Here is a 26,414-nt window from a genome sequence, read left to right as displayed (position 1 = left end):
GCACAGAGTATGGTAATAAAACCTGCAAGCATGCAGAAAAAAACCCATACTCACCAGCAGAAAGTTTGGCAGCAGTGAGGTCTATAGCGTCATCTGCAGATCCACTGAGATAGTCATAGTCATTCTTGCTGTCATAAGGGAACAGTACTGCCTCTGTCAGGTTGGTCTCAGACATTGAAGCTTTAATGCCATTCATGCCTTTGATACCATACAGTCCAGCATTATCATATTGGTAGTGGTCATCCCTATAGCCAAAGCGGTTGTCAGGCTGGGTTGTAACCGGGGGCTGTGTTCTGCAGCTTCCTGTAAATGGTAGCTTGTAAAGGACATCACAGCACACGCTCCTCCTGCCAGCTGTAAGGTCGACTGGAGTCCCGTCATCCTCTACAACAGTGGTCACCACTCCTGGGCTTGTGTCAGACAAAGCTACCATAGATCTCACTGGTCTGTAGTTTGACAGATCCATGGCCCCTGTGGCCTCTAGAGAAAGAACAGGACCTCCATTGCTGATAGCTGTTGGGGAAGTCATTGGCTGTTTCCCTCCTGGGGTGACTAGAGCTCCAAAGGAAAGATTAATGGGTATGTCTTGAGCTGTGGATGCTACAGCACTTACAATGGGCTGGGAATTCACAGGTCTGTATACAATCTGAGCAAGTGGTTCAAATGGTTTGTATGTAGTGAGCGCCAGAGGCAATGAAGTAACAGGGCCCTGCAAATCCAGTGGTTTTTCTGCTGGAGTGTTGTTATATGAGGCAATGGTGGCTGTGCATGTGACTATTGTGATGCTGTCTGTGACCACAGACAATGTGGTCGCAGGAGTGATCTCTGCACTAAGATTTACTATTTCAGGCTGCACAGCTGTGATTTGACGCCCACTAGAGTCACTTGAAAAAGACTGTCGACATGACTCAGGTGGTGTTAGGTCCATGCCTTTTTCAGTCATCTTTACGCCAACCTTCATTGTACGTAAATCGATAACATCACCAGGGTAGATTATTTTGCCATTCTGTTTTGGCAGAGATTGGACTTTAGCTATGTCTGGTTGAATAGTGATTGCTACACTTGGCTGAGGGACTTGTGGAAGTCTTTCATGGACAACAGAGACAGTGGTCCTTTGGACCTCAGTGGTAACCACCTGAGTGACCAGGTTAGGCAGGTTTTCAGGAGGCTGGCCTGAGGTGGAAATTGAAGAAGAATACATGTGACTCATACTGGAGACCACCTTTTCTGGTCCTCGAATCTCTTGGCTCTCAATAGACTCTTGCTGAATTTTAGTGATGGTGACTGGGGCCACAGGTACACCTTGTGGAATGTCCTGTGCTGTAGGAACTGAGGTTCTCCTAGTGTATGCCTCAGTGGTTATTATCTCTAGAGGGTGATCATATTCTGAAGAATACGTTAATACCTGGGGTCTTTGTTCTGTTGAATGAATAGATCCTCTTCTGTAGGGGTCCTGAACATTATAACCATCAATAGGAACATCTTTTTCAGCAGGCATATTTACTATATGTGCCATTGGTATTGGCTGCTGCATGGTTATGGATTCTCTCCTGGTGGTAGCAAAGGCCTCAGTTGTAACCACCTGTGTGGGTGTTTCATACTCTGCAGGATAAATAAATGTCTCATTTGTTGTGTATGTTGGCTGTACTATTGAAGATATAGATGTTCTCCTCCTACTGGTGGTTTCCTCAGTTGAAATAACTCCAACTGGCATCCCAGCCAATGCCTGGGGCTGCAACACTGGTGATGGTATTGAAGCTCTTACATCAACTTCCTTTGTTATAATCTCTGTGGGTGTCTCACGTTCAGGCTGCAATGCTATGACTTCCAGTGGTGGCATTGAATGTGGCATGAATGAGGAAGTAATCGTGTCATAGACCTGTGGAATGTAGGGGACTTCTGGCTGCACTGCCATTGGTTGGACTTCCATGACAGGAGGTGATGGTGTTACTTTACCAATTGTAGGAGTTATCTCAGCAACTGTAGTTGGCATAAACTTAGGTACTTCTGGTGTTGGAGTTACTTCAGCAACTAGAGGTAAAGGATAAGGTACTGGAGATATGGTTGCTACTCCTGGCAATCTAACAGCAGTATCAGTTGTAATAACTTCTGTAGGCATTTCAAACTCTGTCCGGAGGGTTGACACTTCAGCTACAAGAGATGGCTGCTGCGAAGATAGCTGCTCTGTCATGAAAGGCTGAACAGTGTGTGGCACTGATGGGAGTTCAGCAGAGTAAGTCACTGCTTCAACTACGGTAACTTGCTGTTGAGCAGGAATTTGCTGGATCTCTCCCTGTACCATATCTGTCTTGGTGACTGTAACATGAGAAGGTATATCCTGTTGTTTCTGCAGCATTTCTATTTGAGCTGTAACTGGTGGATAAGAGATATCAGGGGACACTGTAGCTGGTCTAACTTGGGGAACTAGTGCATCTAAAGGTATCTCAGGCTGCAGAGGTACAGCAACAACTTCTGTTAGAGCCTGTGGCTGCACAGGTACAATTGGTATTGGGGCCTGAGGAACTAATGCTTCAGCTGAAACCTCTGATGGAACTGTTATGACCTCTGTGGCTGTGCTTGGTTGTTGAGCAAGTGGTACAGACGGGGCTCTTGCTGTGGCTTGGATTGTTTGTGGTTGAATAACAACCATTGGCTCTGGGGGCATTGTGATAACCTCAAAGCTTGTTTTAGGTGGTGGCACTGGCTGAGTAATTGGTTGTTGCTGTTGCATATATGGTTTCTTAATTGGAGGAGGTACACTAATTGCCTGAATCGATGTTTCCTGAGCTGATGACACTACCATGACATCAGCTACAGGTGGTGGTGTTGGTGGTGGTAACACTTCAGAAGGCACAGAGTCTCTCCTGGCTTGCACTTTGGCAACCACTTCCTCAGAAGATGTCACTTGCTCTACTGCCACAGTTGGAGCTATGGCTATTGGAGGTGGGTGCCTTACAGTGGGGACAGAGGCTCTCCTAACTGTAGCCTGTGCTGAGAATGCCTCAGTAGGTGTTTTCTGTTCTAAGGGCGTGGTCCGTACACCTGACACTTTTGTAGATGGAATGGAACCTCGTCTTACAGGCGCTTGGACTGTTATGGCCTCTGTTGGTGAGCCAGGCTCAGATGGAAGGGTTATCACCACATAGGTTTGCAAACATTTGGCATGTTTAGGAGACAAAGGTGACTTAGGAGATGTTGCACCCAACTTGGATTCCACGGGTCGTGTCAGGCTAAGTGACAGAGCATTTGGAGGTTCTTTGGTCCTGGGTAGTGTTGCAGCTTTGGGCATCACATGAGGGGGAGGTGGTTTGACACTCTCTCCTGGCTTGTGGCTGAAAACCAGTCCAGCAGGAATTGATATAGGCTTAGGTGGTATGGGTGGAGGAGGCTTTGTGGTTTGACTGGGGCCAGTTGTTGTGTCAGAAACTTGTGTTACTGCTGCTGTAGCAATAGTGACTGCAATGGGAACCGCTGTTTTTGAATAAACTGTTGGCTTTGGTGAAGTAGTTGAGGGTGGTGGAGGTGTATCTGCTACAGGTATTTCTACTGTGTCTACAATTGTTGTACCTGCCATAGGTTTAGCGGGAAGTGGTGGAGCTGAAGCTACTGGCACTACTGACACCTTTGTGGATAGTGAAGTTGTAACTGTGCTGGGTATATCTGAGGCTATTGGACCACTTAGTGGCAGAGAAGCGGTGGAAGCTATTGACCCTGTGCTAGCTTTATCTTGTGGGGTTTGTCCATGCAGAGACATGTTTTCCACACTTGGCACTATAATTACAACATGTCCTTGTCTGGTTGGGGTCACTACTTGAGGAACAGCCATGTTATCAGGTTGCATGTCTTCCATTCTTGGCTGTATATCCACAACTACAGACTGCATTTGCTGGCCAGCCGCTGTGGCTCCCCTAGCTACAGTGGTGGTCATAATTGGGGTGACCTGCTGAATAGTTCTTACAGGCTGCAGCTCTGTGTTAGGCTCAGGTAATGACACTGAAGTAGACCGAGGGGGAGGAGGTGGTGGAACCTTCTTTTTGATTATAGTAGTTGATGCTGGAGTAGGCACGTGGGCTGTTTGAGCTGGGATTGTTCCTGGGCTCACTGATGGGACTGTTGCTTGTACAGGGACTGCATGTACCACTTTGGCTTGGGCTTGAGCTGGGGTAGTTATGAGTGATGAGGTTGGTAGTGGGGCTTGTGCAGAGATTGGAGATGTTGTTGAAACCAAGTCAGGCATTTGTACTATGACTGGCCCAGGGCATGAATCCAGAGTGAAAGGAACAACATGGGCTGAAACTGGAGTGGAGACTGCAGCAGGTGTAGCAACTGCAGCAGGTGTAGCTGTAACTAAAGTTTTAGGTTGAGCTGACACAACAGCAGGTGCTGGACTCTGTGCTGAGACAAGTATAACAGCTGGAGCCTCAGTAGGCACCTGAGATGGAGATGAAACCAAGTCTGGCATTTGAACTATAACAGGTACAGGAGTAGATGTCCCATGTGGGGCTGGAGTTGAAGCTTCAGCTGTAGGAGCCTTAACTTGAATTACTGCTGTTGTTTGAGCTTTGGAAGGATCAGACACCACATCTGGTATTGTAACTATGACTGTGGCTGGAGCAGGGTGAGAGACTGAGCCCTGACTAGACGGTACTGTTGCAATTGTGGCAGCTGATGGTGGTGAGATCTCTGGAGGTGACTGTGTTACAAATGAAGTTGGAGGTGTTGGTGTAGACAGCGGAGTTGAATCTGCTGAAAGTGGTGTTTGAGCTTGGAATGAGGATGAAGATGTAGCATTAGAAGCCAAACTGGAATCTGGAGTGGCTGGTGAAGTTGGAGGTGACATTGGTGATACAGGCGAGGGTGTAGTGGTTAGTTCTGGGGCCGATATTGGTGTTGGAATAGGTTTTGGCGCTGGGATTTCACAGACCACACAGATAGGTTCCATCTCAGCGGTTTCAGACAAAGGTGGGCTTATGGATTGATCTTCTTTAGTGTCAGATTCATCACTGGGGGTAATGTCAGAGGAAATACCAACACCATACTCGTCTGCAAGACTGTCATCCTCTTCCTCCCCAGATGAACACTGGGTAATCTTAAGGTCTGGTATGGGGAACAATGCCTTCATGAGTGCAGGATCTTGAGGAACCATAGGCCTAACAAAACCTATAGATCCACCAGTAATGCTAGGAACAACAGTCCCCTCTGAGCGCTTAGGAGGTTCAGAGGGTCGTGGTGGAGCTGGCCTTTTCTTTTTCTTCACTGGCACTTCACCAGAACTTTCAGTGCCTGTAAGAGGCATATCAGTTTGCTCAGTGAGGGATGTCTCTTCCATCGGTATGGTCACCACACAGGTCTCAGCAACTGAGGGAGGCTCAGTGACTAAAGCCACTAATAAAGAAGATTCCATGGCAGTCTGAGCCTGTTGAAACTCTTGCTCTATCATCATCAGTTCTCTCTTTTTTTGCATCATCTCCTCATAAACTTCCTCCGGAGACCTGAGTTTTTTGAGACTCTCTGCGCTAGTATCCTGTTTGAGTTCTTCCTCTGGAGATTCACCTATCCTAAATTCAGGCTCCTCTACTAAGGATTCATAAAGGTAGTCCTCTATTGCCATTCCTCCATAGAGAGGCTCAATATCAGGGGGGCTCTCCCCTGGAATAGCTTTTGTCTTCTGAATAATTTCCTCATATGCTTCTTCGGCACTCTTCAATGATTTTGTCACAGTATCCTTCTCTTTAAATGGATCAGAAGAAAGGTATGGTATCACTGTCGACGAAGGCTTGCGTCCTCTCTGTACAGCTCGCCTAGCCTCTGATTCTGAGTCTATACTTACAGAGGGCTCAGAGCCAGATGTTCTACTGGTTTCAGTCATTACCTGTCTCAGATTCTCTGTAGATGAAGCATCTTCAGTTGGAGACAGTGGTTGGCCATGGGCTCTAAATTCATCTTTGTCTTTCCTAGACTTCTCTTCTCCCCTCATCTTCTCTTCCTCAGAGGAGTCTTCAATAGTGGGGAGAGGCTGGGTTGGCTGCCTGTGCCTACCTTTGCGATGCTGTTTGTCCCCACTGACTTTCCTGTGACTGGGGCTGCTATCACTGTCCTCTTCCAGAGACGAGGCGGACGTGGGTGAAGATCCTGGGGTAAAGCTTGATACCTGAACACTAGACGATCCCTTTGACAGGGATTCTGTGATGCTCTCTACTTCTTCATCAGTGCTTTGTCTCTGTCTCATGGCTGGAATAGCTTTCTTGAAAGTACTGCTGGGCATTGTTTCAGGAACATCTTGAGTAGTTGCAGTTTCAGTTTTTGGGAGGGATTTTTTCCTGGCTGGGCTTTCTTCATTCTCTGTGCTACTTTTTGTGGCTGTCATTGAAGCATTATCAAGCTCAATCTCTTTGATAGCGTCCTCGTCTGCCAAATTATTGTCTTTCTCATCTTCTGAAACAGACATTTCTTCTTCATCACCCATACCCATTATCTGCTTGCGGATGAATTCTTCATCTTCCATAGAGGAGTCAGCGCTTTCAGTTTTAATGTCCTCACTGCTGGATGAAAGATTGCTGACCTTCAGCCTTCTCCTCTGGACTTGAGGTGAGGGTGTGAGTTCACTTTCGCTGCTCTCATCCATTGCTTGGAAACTTAGGCGCCTTCTTTCAGCCTTGACCTCCTCCTTTACTGGAAGGGATGTATCTGTATTTATTTCATTTTTATTTGTATCATCAACCACCTGCCCATCCTTCAATTCCTGTGTAATGGGTAAAATCTGTGGTTGATCTTCTTCAAGCTCCTCTGCTTTGGATTCAGGTGTTTTAGCTGTCGCAGCGGCAACTGTGCTTTCCAGTTTAACCTGCTCAGTAGGTAGAGAGACCTTTCTCTCTTTCACTGGCTCTGCTTTGATTTCATCCTGCTCCTAAAATTTGAAAAAACAAGATAACAGTAAATACATTTCCTTGATAAAAGAACCAGACATTCTGGGACAAACATGACCAGATATATTGCCTGATTTTTACTTCTAACTGCAGCGTGTTAGTAAGAGTTGTTCTGAAAATGGTCCAATGCAGTGGAAGGATGCATTATTCACCCATTGTCCATTTTAGACAAGCAGTAAGAAATAACAGCAGAAGTTGCAGAAGTTACAAACAAGTTAAGCAGAATTTAGGCACCTCTTGAGTTAATCAGTGTAATTGGAACCCCAGAGTGTAGTTGTAAAATGCATCAACAGTCATAAAAAATTCATCCCTAGTTTTTGGTGTCACATTAGTCATAATAAAAATGAAAAAAGAGGGACAAAGTATACTAACAAATGAGAGGTGAGCAAATAAAGTGACTTCAATAAAATGCAGTAAGATGGTAATGACCAAAACAATGCTTGATGCACAACTTACTAACCTGCTGTTAGGGAAAACATTTTATAGGCTGCACATAGGTTGTCAGTATTTTGAAGCCAACATTGGTGTTTAATCTCAATAATTAATATTGAACAGTAGCTCTCCACAGTATGTAATTATTTGCTTTAATACAATGTTGATGTTATTATGTTTAATTGAACATTTGTCAATAGAGTTAATTATCTTAAAATCAAGGGAACCCATTCTTACTTTTGTGGTGATCTTTGTAGAGACTGGTTGTGTCTCTGGAGTTGAGGTGACGTCAGTAGTCTTTTTAACTGTCTTATCAGCCACTTCCTTGTTGTCAGCTGCTACGTCTGGTTCTACTTTCAGTGTCAGCTGTGGTTCTTGTGACTTTGGTTGCACCTCAACTTGCTGTAATGGTTTTGTTGGCTCTGTCAGTTTGATATGATCATCAGGCTGCACTTCCTTAATAATCCTCTCTGGAGTAGAAAATTCTGGCCTTGTTTCAGTCCTTGGAACAGCTCCAGCCACAGCAACCTCTGCAGCAATAGGGGGGGTGGGTGCAACTGTAGCTTCAGTCACTGGCAAAGAGAAAGCTGCAGCTACACCTGCTTCTGCCTTGACTTTTGGAAGGTCAGGTTTAGACTCCTCAGCTTTTGGACGTTCTGCTTCACCAGGCTCCACTTTCACTACCTCTTCTTTAGTTTCCACTGTCACAGTCTTTGGAACATCTTCAGCCTTTGCTGTTACTGCTTTCTGTTGCACAGCGGCCATAGCAGGTAGAATGGCTTCTGCTGTGGATGCTGTTAAAGGCTGTTTTTCTGCTGTAACAGGTGAAATCTTTGCTGTTGAAGGTATGCGTGTGGTCTCTATCTCGATTTTTGCAGAAACTGCTGTAGCTGTGGGTTCCATTTTGACAGATGGAGGTTCCACCTTTGCTTTTAGGGTTGGAACTGCTGGCACTGCCGCAATGGAGGCAGGTGAAGGCTGTGATTTTGTAGCCGTAGGAGCAGGCTCTGCCTTTGTAGGGGAAATTTTGGGCTCTGCCTTTTTGGCTGTAGGTGTGGCCAGGTTCTCTGGTTTGGCAGATACAGGTGAAGGCTGGGGCATTTTTCCTGAGTCTCCCAGCTGCCCAGACAAAGCCCTCTGAGTCTGGCAGTTCAGACACAGCCATTCCTTCTGTAATCAAACAAACACAAAACAAACATATGATTAGGAGAGACACTATACCAAGATTTACATAAAAAAACCCTAAAGGCCCAATTAGTTAGGTTTTCTTTTCACCCATGGTGCATCACATATGTAATTAAAGTGTTTTAGTTCTTTATTCAGTCGATGTTAAAGCAGCATTTTGTAGAGATGGGTATTTAAAGTAAATTCTAGAATGTTAGAATGGTTGTGTAAATTAGCCAACAACGGAAAACAAGTGCTATTTGAAATTCATTTATTGAACAACCAGGCCTCATTTTGCCTAATAAACCATAAATTGAAAGTTAACATGAGAAAAATCAATGTTACATTAGTTAGACATAGTGCTAAGGATGACCTCTCCAGCCGCTCCCCCCGTGGTCAGTTCAACTTCTGCCCATTAGGCATGAGCTAACACAGCAGCAGTGGCTAACATCCTACACCAAGCCGTTTAATGTCCCAACAAACTCAAACAGACACTGCAACATCTCAACTTTATCATTAAGCTGGTTAATAACCATAAAGTAATATTAGCGGTGTGATGCTAATAGTTCGCCTCATCACTATGTGTGTGTGTATGTGTGTGCACATACATATAAAACATGTAACATAATGTAAAAGGCAGGTTCACATGTAGGAGAGGCAGCATCGAGTACTCTATATGTTAAACGAATGCTGAGGTCCAAAAAGTACTCGATTACTCATGCCCATCCCTAGCATTTTCCAGGTTTCTCATCAGATCACCATTCAAGGTGTAGGCCTAGAGGGGTATTTTATAAAGGAGGATAAGAAAAAGAAGGTTACTGTGAAATATCTGACTTGAGTGAAGCTAACAGATGAGTGAACAACACAGCTGCGGCTTTTGCAACCTGCTACTTTTCACTATTACTGAGCTCATGACTCCTGCCAGTGCTGTTTTCGGCTGCAACTCTCACCACCACTACAACTTCTTCCTCTTATGCTAAGTTTTGTTTTGTATTGTTGACTTCAACCTGATGTTCTTATATATGTTTATTAAGGATGGATTAGTTATCGCAAAAGCACAGCCTTTTTTTTTTTTTTTTTTTTTGCCAAATCCAACAGTAAAATGCATTTGCCATTAATGGTAATCTCCTTGATGTAAGCTCTGACTGAATTAGCGTTTCTAAAAACTAACAAAAACAAGCAGTATGCTGTTGGGTTTGTGGTGGTAAATCTGTCTACATGGTGCAACTGTATGTACTTTCTTTTGCACATTTTTTAAAAAACTGAAATACATAAAAGCAACGCTGTGTATTTTCTCCAATGCATTAAATGCACGTGTTTTGTGCAGAGACATTACAATAATGCAGGGCTGGCATTCTATATTTAAAAAAAAGGTAAGAAAGAAAAGTAACAACAAGCAGCTACACATTTTGATTGAATCCTGTTTCTAACTTTCTTCAGATTTATGGGCACAATGACCGTAATGAGGGAGAGGACAGACTTAAGCTCAGCTTTTGAACAAAACTAGCTTTTTGTTCATTTTTTGTTACAATGCTTTAGTCTGAGTTAAAGTAAACCCTGAAAAGTAGCCTGGCCAGGAGCTGAATTACACTGTGTTTCTTCCATTGTAACATATAGCTCCAGAGACTTTGCTGAAAAGTAGCCTAATTTGCATATGAATGAGACTGCCTCAACTCTTTACTTTGTGAAAGACCTTTACATTTTACTCCAGTTTTTAATAAGCCAAACAAAACAAATATGCAACAGATAATTAGATAATTAAAGAATAATGCAAAACGTATAGCACATTGTCTGGTGTCTAGTCTTAGTATTGATATACCTGTTACTGAACTGATACTGATTGCAGTTTCAAATAGGGATACATTTAGCTTTTAGACTGTACCTTTAAAGTTTAATCATATGAAAGCTAAATACATGTTAAAAATAACACACTAACTGTTTAATATCATATCTACCGAGGCAATCAGTTATTTCGGCATTATAGCATCTTACTTGTTATCGATATGAATGTGATACAGTACAACACAGTCTCTTATGCTGAGTAATACCCTGACACTCAAAGTAATATAAATTCAATCTTCCCCCGGCACTCGTTTTGCTTTACAATTCAAACAACCAAAGCATCCACACAGACTAATCACCAATAAATAACATGTTCAATAGAAGCTTGCGCTCCCCAATATGAATATACTTGCTGCTATTACACTAAAACTTACGACACTTGTAAGACAGCAATAAAAATGCTTACCTTGCAAAAGAGCTAATCACATTTTATAAGCAACGCTATTACTTTGAAAATATAATCCTCTGAAGACACATTTCTTATCACATCTAAGCTCCATTAATGGGCAGCTGAGGAGGAGAGGAAGGATTAAGCTGTCAATAGACAAAGCAGTGTGTCTGTAGCAACCTAGCAGACCAAATCACAGCAATGCGCCTGCCTCTGCAGAGCCAGGCAGAACAGTCCTGATACACAGGACAGAGGAGGAGATTACATCACACACACATCCTGTTTGTGGAACACCATTAAGTTTTAATTGCTCTATCCACAAGATAACATATTAGAATCTATCCACTTTTCACACATCTTAATTAAGGAACCACAATGGCCACATGTGCACACTAATGCCCATGCACTTCAGAAACAGGAGAAGGATCTGGATGTGTCTTTAAACACACACATTCTGTCTTGGAGATTAGCACTGGTTCAGGATGCAGTGAATTAATAACATAGTTCACAGGCTCATGTGCCGAGTTGGGCTTTAGTAAGTGATGTAATCTACCCTCTGTCATACACTGGCTTAGGCCTGCTCTTACACTCCAGCTGTGTTGGGCATTTCATCTGTGTTCCCATAAACAAGCCGAAAATATCACACTGCTAAGACCTTACTCCTAAACAGAAAGACAAGCCTGGAGGGATCATTTAAAAGTGATTGGTCAACGCTGGCAAAATATCACTTGGAGTCATTTTTTGTCCTACTTAGGGTTATTATTATTGTTCCATTGAATACAATAAATCCACTGCGACTAGAGCATAGCTGAAAACATAAATGCACATATTCTACCCTGAGACTGTGTGCAGCAGCAACACTGCAAGAAAAGCATGATTAGCTGCATTGCTGTAAAATGCCTTCTCCGACTAAAGACATTCGCGGCAAACAGAATTACAGCTAATATACCGTGTAATATATACAGTCTGTGATAAATAAAATCATAACGCAAAACACTGCTTGCCTCAGGAGAAACCTGATATTGATGCATCCACTTTGATTGATACTGGGGTGCTTTTGTTCTGTCAGTTGTGGCTCAGTGAGGAATATGATAATCCTATTGGCCCCCAACAGTCACAAACAAAGCCTCATCAGCATATTGCATGATGCTCATAATCGTGTTAACCAATAAATCATTTCAACCTCTATTTCATGTGATTCGATGCAAGCTCAGCCTCACTAATGTTTACCTTTGAAGTTGGACAAACACTAGGATTCACAAAAAAGCTAAATTCTACCAAAGGTAATTTATTTTTCTTTGTAAACTGTTGCACACATTGCAGCTTGTTCATGTACAATACAGAGTAGCTCATGAATCAGTGCTTTTTAAATAGAGTTGATTATTAAAACCAATCTTCTGTTAAATGTTAAAGATATGTTATATATGATATAATTCCCACACATCCCTCCACGTCTCCTCCTCCTCCACCTCCTCCTCCTCTATCACATTTGCAGGATGTAATCACAGCTAACAAGGAGCGTGCTCCTGTCACATACATATGCTAATCAGCAAAATCATGTCCCTACCAAGGCCATTCACATAATAAATTAGCAATCATGAACTCCAGCTCTTCCTACATTTCTGATCATCTTACAGATCCACCATAATGGCCTTATCAGAGGCAGCTCATATGCACTGATGCTATCCTTATAGCTACGGAAATGAATGTAATTATATCAATATATAACTGCCATTTTAGAAGAAAATATATATCAGAATCTATTCTTTCTTTGTAGATCAAATCCTGAGCTGTTAAAATACATAATTTGAGACAATATGATATACACAAAAGCACAAAAAGAATAACTCATTGTTCAATTTTAGATAGAGGTGCACTTGGATGAAAAATCAGATCAATTTCATAATTCCTAGAGAGAGACTTATGAGTAAATAGACAGCTCATTCACATTCCCAGCTCATCAAATATCATCACTTTGTCACTGATCTCGGTGTAAGATACTGACACAAAAAGGCACCTTTCGCACAATATAAAAAAAGAATCCACTGGTTCAACTTAAAAAAAAATTAAAGTAACAATTTGCATTCATCTTTTAAGTAGTTCCAACTCTGGCATTATTGAGTCAGTTCTTTGAGACTTTTATAGTCTGACAAACACAATTAGTTTAGGGTTTGCTTTGACCTCAAAAAGCTTAATGAAGTTGACTCAACTTAACATGTATTCAAAATTCTGTTGATATTTAGCGGTGACATCATTTTATTTAAGATATTCTAACTTATTTATTTAAATTCCATCCTACTCAAATGTCAAAATTGTTTTGATTTTGACTAACTTCTTAATAATAGTCATTTTTTTTATGCTAAAAACTTATTTATGTTAAGCATTATCCACTAACCCCATGGAGTGCAGCAGTAAACTGCACACTGGGTGGTGGCAGTCATTGACGCAGCAGGCAGCAAATGAATTTGTCAAATGCGGTAGCTATGTCAGTGGACATCTGCATGAGTTACCGACACACAAAGGCACCTTACATACTGTTATGAAACACACTGGCAGCAACAGTATGTAATGCTGCAAGCAACTACATAGTATTAACAGTTAAAAGTCCTTATAGGGCAGACAGGAGGGGTAGTGGGTGGGTCAAACAAACACTGAACTTTCACCTGTGAGTCCACTGCTCATTTCCCATGTGAAACCAAAAGGCGATGATGTTATTTTAATAAAAGTAAGTAAGTGAGTAAGTAGGGTGCTAATATCTATAACATGCTAAGACATTGGCGGATCTACCCATCCATCCATTTTCAACCACTTATCCGAAGTCGGGTTGTGGGGGCTGCAGGCCGAGCAAAGTATACCAGTCATTCCTCTCCCCATCAGCACTTTCCAGCTCCTCCTGGGGGCCCCCGAGGAGTTCCCAGGCCAGACAAAATACGTAATCCCTCCAGCATGTTCTGGGTCTGCCCTGGGGCTTCCTACCAGTGAGACATGCCCAGAACACCCCCAATGGGAGATGCCCAGGAGGCATCCTGATCAGACACCTGTACCACTTCAACTGACCCCTTTTGAGGCGAAGGAGTGGTGGCTCTGTTCTCAGCTCCCTGCGGATGTCCAAGCTCCCTACCCTATCTGAGGAAACTCAGTGGTGACATATGTCAAGTGATATCACATGATGTTAGTAACAACCGTACTTATTTTAAGCCAAACCATGATGTTTTTTTCTAACTATATGTTTTTGTTGCCTAAACTTAAGGAAATAAACATAAAATCAAGGTGTTTTAGCAGCATGGTAAATTCATTTGTTAAAGACTGTATGCTTGTAACGAGCAGAAACTGTACGTGTCCTGTGAAAACGGAAAGGTATTTTAAAAAGAAACAATACATTAAACAACCGTAAACTTACATGTTGTCCCAGAACATCCATAACTGACACAGGAGGGTATCTAGTGCATCATATTTTGACTGTTATGTTCACTGACAAAGTGGCAGTACTTAACAAGATGGGACACCAACACACTGAAAAGACATAATTACTGTAGATTGTGACTTTCTTAACATCTATCATTGATCAGCATCTATCATTGCCATTCCACTGATCGGTTGCGTCATTGCACTGACTTTATGGAAAACTGGGTAACCTAAATTCAGCCACTGAGGATTAACACATATTAACAATACACATGTTGTTAAGAAGCCACAGGACTGTCAAAACCCACATTTGCATAACTCATTAAAATCCTACATTGTGGCCTATTCCCCATTCTGCCTCTGCCTCCCTGTAACAGGACAAACTTGAAAAGAGCTATCAGGAAAGACTGATAGAGAAGGATCAAACAGCAGTGTTCGCAGATGGCTGAGCCATGGCCGTGCATTCCTGAGTCTTTCTGCTGGTCTACTGTATTCTCCCTCTCCTGCAAGCTAAATAAGGCCCTGCCGCTCACACCTCTCCAGGTGCTGGTATTGCAAAGGTCCAAGCCTCAGCATGATCACTGACCTCTGTGGTGAACAGATGGACAGCGCAGTTACAAAAAAATTCAAATGAATTTGCATTATGTGTCATATACCAAATTAATATTAAACCAATCAGCAAAGATAAGCATTTACACACCACCACTGCACCAACCTTGCATCTGATAACTCATTTAACCTTACCCTAATTCTAAAACACCCTGCAATAATAATAATAAAAAACATCCCAGTCAACAAAAAGACCTAATCCCATCACATTCCCCTCCAGCGCCAGTCACTGCCTCACAGCCACACAGTCTCAGAGCCATGCATCAGAGCCACAGGCTTTGGAAAGTCGCCATCATCCTTTTGTCTAATTAAATCTATTTTATGAGTAAAGAGCAGGAGCCCCAAGCAGAGAGCTGTGGGAGAGGCTGCTCCCCACGATTAGCCTGTGAGCTGGATTACCAAACCTTCACAATGACAGCAGTCAGGAAATTATGCTCTTGACACACAGGCGTGCTGCATTAGGCTGGATCTGCTGAGCTTTATAAAGAAATGCCCACTTCACTTTATCCACAGCGAGAGACACTCTGCATTTATGCAACACCTCAGGAAAACATATTACCTTTAAACTGTGATATTTTAACACACCGAAATATTTTACACCTTCACACAAACAATACCAATGTGTTAATTGGTATTCAAATCCTGCATACACATTTGGCACATTCCATCATGCAGTATTGATAAATGGATCACTGACAAGGGAAATAAATCTTGTTCGCTACCAGCGTTGGGAAAGACACGTGTGGTTCAACAAAGACACTGTAAATCAAATGTAAAATTCAAATGCCCAAACATCTATCAGACTGCTCTTAGCAGGAAAGCCTGCCACTCTTTTCCAAACTAATAAATCAATCCCATAGTTTGAGTCTGTACCCACTGCTCCCTATGGCACACCAGTCACCAGGTATCAAAGTGCTCCTGAAATTTACATTTTATAATAGCCAGACTGAAGGGATGGCCTTTGGGCTGTGGACTACACCACTATTTCTCAGCCTCTCTTGATGTTGATTCTGGAGCTGGTAAGTTTCTTATTGATTTTCTGGCAGAGGCCTTTGGCACAAGCTGTAGCTGGCTAATACACTTGGCTTTCAGCAGCCCCCGCAGAGCAGAACTCCTCATAAATCAAGCCCTCTGATAATAGAGAACGTTGACCTACTAATCTGTAATAAGCAGAGTGCTTCAATCTAAAGACAAGGAAATACACCCCCTGCTTTTTCCAATCTGACAAATGGTGCATCAGCAGACTTCCTGTTGGTGACAGGATGCAATGGGGTGAAGATTAAAAGAGGGTAAAAGGGGGAGTGAGAGGGTGTGGCATAAATAGAACGCATGCACCGATTGATCGGCCGAAGATCGGCATTGGCCGATATTCACCTTGTTGACTCCTATGGATCTATCAGCAAACAAAATGCGATTTACCAGTGGCAGTGGTTGATGTTTTTCTGTTGTGTCATCTATTTTGTGCAGACTAAAAAGAAGGGCTTGAGAAAACGGTACCCTGTCAAAAAATAGAAAACGTGTTTGGGATGAAGAGAGATCTACCTTCGGATGCTTTCAGAATGACGGGATGCAGTAAACTTAATACTGACGTGTCAAGACACACACCCTACTTTTCCTCTGATAATGCTACAGTGTGATCAGTAAATCCCTGTTGAAATTGGCAGAAGAGGAGGACTAATTAACATTAGCTGTTAGCAGCCTGCAACCCGAACAAACAGTTACAGAGGTTGCAGTGAGTTACATTGTGATACCATAATGGGTGAGTCCTTCCCTTTAAGAGTCCCCCTTCTTGTAATCACTCCGATTGGGAACCGGTGACACTTCCACTCTAGCATGCCCCTTTAAAGGTAGCTGTGTGCAGCTAACTGCACACTTGCCATACTCTTCCCTCCCTGTTACTGCTGTTGTGGGCTATGAAAGTGAGACTAAGGTGCCGTTTGTAGTCAGGCTGGAGCTAACCAAAGGTGGCATTAGCTTCCCCTGCTACACCTGCACAGCACTACGTATGTGATGAGCATAGAGTACAGTGGTGTTGTCTCCCTGCCTGACCTAGCTCAGCTACACTTTGTGAAGGAGAAGCACCTTTGCCACTGCTATTTGTGTTTCCTAGTCTGCTCCCTTATCTAATTTCTTACCCTTTTGACTGCTATGTGTTTTGTGATTTGTTAACTAGATCTTTTTTATTTCCACTAACTGATGATTTTGTTTGGTTCCTTTCTTTTTTGGTTAAAGTGGCTTAAATGAGATCATTTTCCTTGGGGATGTACTGCATGCTCTCTCGTTGTTTGTGCCTTTCCTGTAGCTAACTGTATTTAAGTGAGTCCTTAATTGCATGTGACTTTGCTGTGGTATTAACTCCTGTGTGGTTCTTTGTTCTTGCAGTGAATATAGATAACCTGTGCAGGGTATTTTTCATAATACTGGTGGTGGTGAAGCACTCTGGAGCCTCCCCCTCACTTTCCTCCCCCTGTGGGTTCCCTGGCACCTTTACCCCCCGTGTACTGGTAGTACTGTTGTAGAAGTATTTTTAGACTTTAGAATTGAGTGTTGCAATAAAGGCATCTGTTTTTCTATCCTGGTCTCTTTTGCAGCTTTTAGCAAAGCAATAGGCTAATTACTCTTTTAGATTTAAATAAAATGTATGCGGTTTAAACTTGAAAGTCACGTCTCTGCTTCCTCTCTGTGTAGAAGAACTTGTGTATTCTGTCAGTATTCTCTGGGTGAAACTCCCAGATTGGTGTTGTCAGACCTTTGTGTTCAGGGGCTTTTTAGTGCCCAGATTACAATACGCTCAAACTCTATTCAGTAAAAATGAGTATTGGGTGAAGGTAACTTATTTTGTTATATTATCAAATGTAATCTTGTAATGTTGAGTTTTTGTGAGAAGCTTGAAAAAAAAAAAAAGCTGTTTGAAGGAGAAATTTGTTGATGTTTTCACAGCAATCTAAAAAAGATAAAAGGGAATTTTATATACCGGTCTTATAAAATGGCTTTTGAAGCACTAACATATTTTAAACACATTTTTCATGTGAAAAGAGATCATATTAAAGGTTGTTTCGTAAATTTGTATGATTGAATTTAAGCTCTTTCAAAGGTAGTGTAGTGAAGGGCTCAATTACATTAAAGCATTCAAGTTATTTTTTATAATGAGGATTTTTTGTTTACCTGGCACAAAAGGGGGAATAAATAACAACAAAAACACAAACCAACAACGACAGCAAAACATTGCTATCAGCTATTAGCTAAAATGTTATTTTACACATCGGCATTGGCCCAGATTTTTACCATTGGTGCATCCCCAAAAGACACTAGCAGGAACATTAAGAAAGCCTAAACCTCTTAGGTGAGGTCCTGTTCCTTCTCCTCTGGCAAAAAGCCACAGCATGTCTTTTAATAGCAACATCCTTTTCCCTTATTCAGGGAAATCATTGCAGCTTGAGGGGTAAGTGTCACAGCCTCCAAAATGTCATGAAACGTCAAACATACGCCGTCCTCTAAAAAGCAAATAGAGTAATACAATAATCTGAATTGAAAAACATCCGAGAGCATTGGGAATAAATAAATACTACAATAATTTCAATGTTCACATTGATATAAGATTATTTCAATAATGTTCTAAAGCAGCATCACGTTTAAAGCATGAGCCCACGCAATTCTAGGATCGATTTTTGCCTAAGTGCACCCTCCAAAAAAGGGTGTAAAAAGGAGTGAGGATGCAGCAGGTAAACTGTGCTTGGTTTCTCTTCAGAGTGACTATTTTTAACGCTGTCACTAGGTGCATCACGGGTGTCTCCTCCTTATCATGGGGCCAAGGTGTCTGGCCTACAGCAGAAAACATCTTGCAAATAGACGTGTGAAAATATAAAAACTTTGGCACTAATAAAAAGACTTTAGAAGTGTTACCTTAAGGGTGCTGGGCCTGTGCATCAGAGATATTGTCACAAATCAGTCTCTCATGGAAGCTTTTACCTTTGATGGCACAATTCCTTTAATGGATCTTACAATATATTCATATTTATATGCAATATAAGGTGAAGACTTTGTTTTGGAAACTAAACAAATCTATTTCAAGTGAGAGATGAGAAACTATCATTCATGCTGTCTCATCTGTCACACACAAAGCTTTAGCTGGCAGAGCGCGACACACGTGTGTCCTACTTATCAGACAAGAGTTACTCCCAGGCTTTTGATGGCATCAGCTGAAGCAGAAAAGGCAAAAGGAAAAATGGATAGTCTCGCTGCCAGCACTCACTTTGCCTCTCATCTTTCCAACCCTACAAGTCCTTTTCATATTTTAAAAGGAGGCATTTCTACGAAAAAGCCACACACATCCATGATAGAGAACTGGCAGGGACAGTCCCCTTCGGATGAAGCAGGTCATAGGACAGCAATAAGTATGGCAGCTCATCCTGTCCAGTGGCGTTAAGGCCAAGCTATTTCTGTTTTCCACACCTATTAAGAGGAATGAATCTATGTTGTACACACAGCAGCAATCATCCACACTTGTCCCTTCCCCCCGTCCAACCTCTACCCTCAGGCTCTTCCCCCTCTCTGGTGTCCACGAAATATGTGAGAAGTGTCCATTACATAAGAGGCACATCACTCCTATGTCTATTTGTATTCTATTTTCCTACAATAACGCACCATTTGGGCCGAGCGTGTGGTAATCTGTCTCTGGGAGACCAAATTGAGGGGAGAAATAAAGAGAAAGAGAAAAAAATAATGCCCACAGCCACTCAATCACGACAGAGATGAGTTGTGTTGTTTACTGAGAGTCAACAGAACGCATAAACACTGTCCCCATTCTCATGCAAACAACTGTCAGCCGGAAACACTTTGTCTTTCATAGAGAGTAGGAATTCACTATTGACAAAAATTGAATAAAAGGTCACATTATTTAAATAAATGTCCTGTTACGTATTTTTCAGATTCAATGTAACTGACTCCTGTTTAATAGGACCTCACATTATGAAATATCAGCATCAAACATGGCCTGTGTGAAAGCCTCAGGTAAAATGACAAGCATGACTGACATGGCACATTACTGATTTGTACACACATTGTAAATATTAGCGCGGTGTTGTATCATTTGAGCCCCATTTAACTGAAGTAACTACGAGAGAAGAATAGAAAGCCTCTCTAGTTTTCACCATATCACAGATGGGTCTAACAAAACCCATCGAACAAATTATTAAAGGCATTAACAGCTCAAACTGTTTGCCAGAAAACCACACCAACCACACAGGGGAACGCGAGCTGCTCAGAGAGGCAAGTGTTACTGCACCTAACATATAGAAAATGAAAAGGCTACACAGGGTAAGCAGCCACGCATTCAGCTATGACCTGCAGGGCTGCACAGAGCACACACAGACGTGCTGCTGCCACCCACATAAAATAAAGGGGGAATTGTTGAATTATATGGAGCCACAGATCTGTGAGAGAGCAGATGGCCTGAAAGGAAATGTCTGCTGCTCTAATGTACTGCACCGTGTTGTGTTGGACTTAATCCGTTTCACCTCTGCTTATTGGCATATCACAGGGCTTTGTCATCTCAGATCTCTCACGGGGGCTGGAGATTCCCTGGTCCCTGTTCTGTTATGGCAGCAGATCCCATCTCACTAATGCTGTTGCACAACCCTCAATCACGTTAATACATTTTCAGTGCTGCCGGTCTGCTGAAGCCGACTTCTCATGAGGCGTTATGTAATAACTCAGGCCACTCCGAAGGACGGATAGCAGCCACCACAAAGCTTGCGTTTGAGCGTGTTTTTAATTATTTGTGAGACCTCTCAAAGTAGGTCAATAATTCAAATAGATCACATTAATTAACAGCACAAAGACCTCTCTTAAGAGTCACGGTTTAAAAAACCAATTCGAGCAAGCTGCCCGTATATGTTTTTTTCTTCTGTGGGCACCTTCATCCATTATTCCACCACACTTTTAATTCATGTTCTTTGCCAAGAAATTAAATCAACAATGGAGTAAAAATTCAGCCTTTTGTGTACCACATTATTAATCGAAATAAAAGGAGAGATGACAGCCTATTTAAAAAGCGAGATGACAGCCAATCTCCAAGTTTTCTCCACCCTGGAACACTACACAAGAATATTCCACAAAGCAAAAACACAAGAAAGTACTAAAAATCAATGGCATTGCTTGCACACTCCAAGCCAAAAAGGTGCCCTTGACTGTGCAAGAATTAACAACAAACAGCAAGGACAAGTACATTAACTTTATAACACAAATAAAAGTGATTTCCAATAAACAATGACAGGCAAATAAACTGTTTCATCAACTATAATACTACAATGTCATCGATATGCTCAGATGTCCATGTGGCATCGCTAACTGAAGGGCAAACAAAGACATTTCTGACATGTATGTTACATATTACAGAATATAAGGCAGCTATTTATAATACATAGAGCTATGCTGTGCTCTACTGTTAACATAAAAGCAAACCATGTACCAACCTTTACCAAAAAAACAAAAGCAGTGTGGAGCATATTAAACACTATGAAACCTTGATTCATTAACCTCAAGTCCCATATTTTTCTTCAGCTGCATTTTTATAAATTTGCCCATTCATTTTACTCTACTTTGACTGCACCACCAATCACCATATCTACATAATTTGTGCGGTCTGCTCTCTGCCCTGTGTATTTCATTACAGTTTCAAGTTTGTTACACATGATTAATGTACAATACTGCATATTTTGCGATACTTAAGCTCTAAATGGTGTTCAAACGTGCACATGGATTAAAGAGTGCTGCCTCTCTGTCATTCTGAAGTGCCCTTACAAGTATTTTGCTGCTCAGTATCAGACATGAATAATAAAAACTGGCGTGCCCTCATCGCGGTCCAGCAAAACATAAAACACCAAGTCATAATAATCACTCCTGTCAATTGAACATGAGGCAACCCAGTGGATAAAATTGCAAGACTTGAGCTGGAAATCATAAGGGAAAATGTTTCAAGGCCATAACTAAAAAATCTCATTACAATTGATGTGAAAATGACATGTAAAATGAAACTGATTGCACTTACCGTTCCTGTGTGAGGCATGGGATTAAATCCACAAAGGTTGCAGACAGTGTTCTTGCATTCAGTGCAGGTGTTGTAATTGGGAGGATCCTTGGAGCCCACGTTGAGTTCGACCTTACATAGTGGACAGGTGGACAGGCCTGCTTTAGGAGCAACTGGGGTCACCTCTTTGGGTTTTGGAGGCTCTGGTGGAGCTGCTTTGGCCTGTGCTGATGGAGCTGGCTTGGCCTGTTGAGGTGGCTCAGCTTTCTGTGCAGCAGCAGGGGGTTTGGTGTCCTTTGCAAGAGGCATCTTAGGAGAGACTGGAGGTGTAGCTTTAGGAGAGACTGTAGTGGACATCTTACGTGGAGTAGGTGGTGTAGTTTTAGGTTCATCCTGGACAGCTGATGTTATTAAAGTTGATGCAGAGCTTAAGAAAGATGACCCAAAGCCAAACATCTTCCCAGTCACTGACTCAGCAGGCTTTGCAGCAGCAGGCTGTGTTTTTGGACCACCAAAACCAAAGAAGCCTCCTGACTCCTGTTTAGCAGGCTGAGCTGGTGGTGGTGCAGATTTGGCAGGAGGGGGCGCAGCTTTTGCAGGCTGTTGTGGTGGTTTTCCAGCTTCTTGTCGTGGAGGACCTGCCTTGACTTCTGGCTTTGTAGCTTGAGAAGGCTGCACTTGAGGGGTTTTTCCAACAGGCTGTTGCACACCAGCCAAATCCTGGACTTGTCCTTGTTCAGTACCCGGAGGGACATGTGTCTTTTGAACAGAACCTCGTCGTGGTGCCTCTGTCTTTTGGACTGCAGGAAGCACTGGAGCCTCAGCTTTGGGCATTTCTTTTTTCTGTGGCATTGCTTGAGTGACTTCTTTTTTGACTGCTGCTGATTCTGCAGACTTGTCCTTCTGGACTAACGTCTGTACATCCTTCTTTTCAGAGCCAGGAGGTGCAGTGACCTTGCTTGGGGAGGGCTGAGGTTTTACTACAGGAGGTCCAGTTGGCTTGGATGCTCCAAGGGCTCTCTGCATCTGGCAGTTCAGACAAAGCCATTCCTTTACCTGGAAAAAGTGCAATAGAATGTGTAAGTCATTGCTGAAAAACAGGGACCAACACAGTGTTTTGACAAATTACAGAGCAAATTTCAAGTGATTTCATCGCACACAATACATTACTACTTCAAACATCTTGATGTCATGTGTATTGATTCACAGATCTGTCAGCTATATCAACTATAATCACGCCTTTTGGAAAGATTAATTCTGTTGAAATTAAATTAAGTCCTGTGTGTCCGGCATTTATACTATAATTACTGACAGGATGGACCTGTTAAGCAAACCATGAGGTTACCAAACCAATGAATGTCAAGGAGTTATAATCAGTGGCGATGAGCAAGCATGTGGCACTAGCAGTTAAAAGGCTCCTATAAACATCAACATCAAATGAACATCAAGCACTTAAACCTTGCAACCTATTGATCATTAAACAATGTTAAAATGTCATATCAAATCATGAATTACCACTACCAGGGCCATAAACATTGTAGAACAAATCAGTTAAATGCTCATTTAAATAAATCAATAAATAAAATGAGATTAAAGTGAAGACAACACTTGAGGGAATAGTGATTTACCTCTGCCACCGTTGGCATTGTACTGAATCCACACTGGTTGCAGACGGTAGTCTTGCACTCTGTGCAAGTATTGTAGTTGGGCGGTTCTTTGGAGCCCATGTTGAGGTTGGCCTTACAGAGTGGACAGATGGATGGAACTGCCTTTGGAGCACCTTGGATGTCTGATGGTGCCTTGGGGGTCTCTGATGGAGCTTTGTCCACTTTGGCTTGAATTGTTGAAGGAGTCTTTTCCTGCTGTGGTTTGTCTGGTTTCTTTTCTTCTGTTTTCTGGACAGCAGGTGGCTTGGTGTCCTTTGCAGATACAGTTTTAGGAGAGGCTGGTGGTGTAGTTCTAGGAGAGACATTGGCTGTAGTGGACATCTTTCGTGGAGTTGGTGGTGTAGGGGTAGGTGATGGAGCTGGCTTGGCTTGTTGAGATGGCTCAGCTTTCTGTGCAGCAGCAGGGGGTTTGGTTTCCTTGGCAGGGGGCATCTTAGGAGAGACTGGTGGTGTAGCTTTAGGAGAGACTGTGGCGGACATCTTGCGTGGAGTAGGTGGTGTTGTTTTAGGTTCATCCTGGACAGCTGAGGTTATCAAAGTTGATGCAGAGCTTAAGAAGGATGACCCAAAGCCAAACATCTTCCCAGTCACTGACTCAGCAGGCTTTGCAGCAGCAGGCTGGGTTTTAGGTCCACCAAAACCAAAGAAGCCTCCTGATGCCTGTTTAGCAGGCTGAGCTGCTGGCGGTGCAGATTTGGCTGGGGAGGTACCAGTTTTTGGAGGCTGTTGTGGGGGTGGCTTTCCCGCTTCTTGACCTGGTGGAGGAGCAGACTTAACAGTAGAAGTCGCAGTTTTTGGAGGCTGTTGTTGGGGTGGCGTTCCTGCTTCTCGGTCTGATAGACGAGCAGACTTAGCAACAGAAGTCACAGTTTTTGGAGGCTGCTCTAAGGGTGGCTTCCCTGCCTCTGGGCCTGGTGGAGGAGCAGGCTTAGGGGTAGATGTCACAGCTTTTGGAGTCTGTGGTGGGGATGGCTTTCCTGCCTCTGAGCCTGGTGGAGGAGCAGACACTGGAGGCTGTTGTGGAGGTGTATCTGGTTGTCCTTTAGGTGTCTCTCCAGAAGGCTTTGGTGAAGCCGGGGAAACATCAGTCTTTGTTGTAGTGGATGGAACAGTTTTGTCAGGCAATGAAGCAGCTGCAGGGGTAACTTTCTTCACTGGTGCACCAACAGCTGGGGATTCAGTTTCTTTGGTTGTGGCAACATCAACAAGCTCATTTTTGGGTGCGGCTGGTTTAGGGATGTCTTCCTGAGAAGTTGACAACGGGGTCTCTTTATTTTTCTGTATGGTAGCAGGGACCTCTTTGCTTGGAGAAGGTTTTATCATGGGAAGGCCCAGAGGTTCAGAAGCTCCAAGTGCCCTTTGCATCTGGCAACTGAGACAAAGCCATTCCTTTGTCTGAAAACAAAAACAGAATATGAGTAACATTATTTGCATCTCTTAACTCTCAAAACAGCAACTGACTTGGTCCAATTAATTACTTTGTTTTCCTGGAAATGACAACAGAGATTGGAAAAACAAATTTCAATTTCCACTAAAGCTAATTAAAAGGATGTGGGGACAAGAAAAAGTCAGCTTACAACCAACAATTTTACAGTGAAAATTATCATCCAAAAATAAACCTGGGACTCAATAGCTGATGTATGGAGATAAAGCAAAACAATTTACTAAACTCTCAGCTGACCAAAACTGCTGAATGAGGAAATTCATTCTACATGAAGTTAGATATTCACCTCCTTTAGACTTGGCATAGGACTAAATCCACATTTGTTGCAGACAGTGGTTTTGCATTCAGTGCAGGTGTTGTAGTTGGGAGGATCTTTGGAGCCCATATTAAGTTCCATCTTACAGAGTGGACAAGTAGACTGGACCACTCTGGGAGCAGCTTGAGGGGCTTCTGGTTTTGCAGGCTCTGATAGACCTTTGTTCACTTTGTCCTGTTCTGATGGTGTCTGAGCAGCAGGTGGTTTGGCCTCCTTTGCTGAAGTCATCTTTGGAGAAACTGGGGGACTGGACTTTGGAGAAACCTTGCCAGAGACTTGTGCTGGGGCAGACATTTTACGAGAACTTGGTGGTGTTGTGCGGGACTCCTCCTTAGCTGCAGATGATATCAAGGTGGATGCTGAGCTGAAGAGGGATGAACCAAATCCCATCATCTTCCCACTGACAGCTTCGGGTGTTATTGAGGCAGCACGCTGTGATTTAGGACTACCAAAGCTGAAGAAATCTCCTGATTCTTTACTTGTTTGCTGTGCTGCTGGAGGAACAGATTTGGCAGGCGATGTTTCAACAGCGTTTGAGTCTTTGTTTAAAGCTGTTGGGGGCTGTACTTTATCAGAGGGTTTCACTGGCTCATCAGCTGGTTTCATAACTATTTCTGCCTTCTCCTCTTTCTTTTCTGATACTTCTTTAGGTTTAGGAGAACTTGGTGGAGTCATAACTTTTTTCTGCTGGAGAGAAGTTGCAACATCCGTGTTGACAGGAGGAGCTTGAGCAGGAAGTGGTTTGTTGAGGTCTGAAACTACAGCTGTCCTCTCTTTGGCTGGAGGTGCAGTGGGGGTGGGAGCCTTCTTGGTAGGTGGTGAAGCAGTTTTCTCCTTTTTTGTTGGGGCTGAAACAGGACCCATGATCTCTTTTGCAGATGGTGTGGCAGTGGTTGATGTTCTGGTAATGTCCATTTGTAATGAGGGTTTAGTGTCTTCTTTCTTTTGTGGTGCACCTGGTGTTGGACTGCCCTTCTGATCTTTTTCTGGCACTTCTGCCTTTTCTGTGGAAACAATGTCTTTCTTTTGATTGGCAGCAGCATCTTTCTGGGCAGCAGCAGGTGTGGGCACTTTGCTGGGTGATGCCTGGGGTTTCTTCAGTGGAGGCTCTACTGATTCAGCAGCTTTGAGAGCTCTTTGCATCTGACAAGTCAGACACAACCACTCCTTCATCTAAGAGGAAAAACATATTTG

At 42.9% G+C, this 26,414-nt stretch overlaps 1 protein-coding gene across 8 annotated transcripts in view; it reads right to left on the bottom strand.

The window, feature by feature from the left end:
- Positions 1–26,414, bottom strand: part of pclob (piccolo presynaptic cytomatrix protein b) — a 65,133-nt gene that overhangs the window by 26,937 nt on the left and 11,782 nt on the right. For all 8 annotated transcript variants that reach the window (XM_078167940.1, XM_078167941.1, XM_033635556.2 and 5 more), the window contains exons 9-13: positions 25,191–26,393; positions 23,422–24,855; positions 21,815–22,849; positions 7,596–8,528; positions 55–6,907 (exon numbers count right to left, since the gene is read on the bottom strand). In XM_078167940.1, the coding sequence (XP_078024066.1) occupies positions 55–6,907; positions 7,596–8,528; positions 21,815–22,849; positions 23,422–24,855; positions 25,191–26,393 (11,458 nt within the window). The remainder of the gene's footprint in view (positions 1–54; positions 6,908–7,595; positions 8,529–21,814; positions 22,850–23,421; positions 24,856–25,190; positions 26,394–26,414) is intronic.

This window comes from Epinephelus lanceolatus, chromosome 5 (assembly GCF_041903045.1).
Source record: "Epinephelus lanceolatus isolate andai-2023 chromosome 5, ASM4190304v1, whole genome shotgun sequence".
In the NCBI taxonomy this organism is placed as follows: Eukaryota; Metazoa; Chordata; class Actinopteri; order Perciformes; family Serranidae; genus Epinephelus; species Epinephelus lanceolatus.
This window is presented reverse-complemented; position numbering and strand designations above follow the sequence as displayed.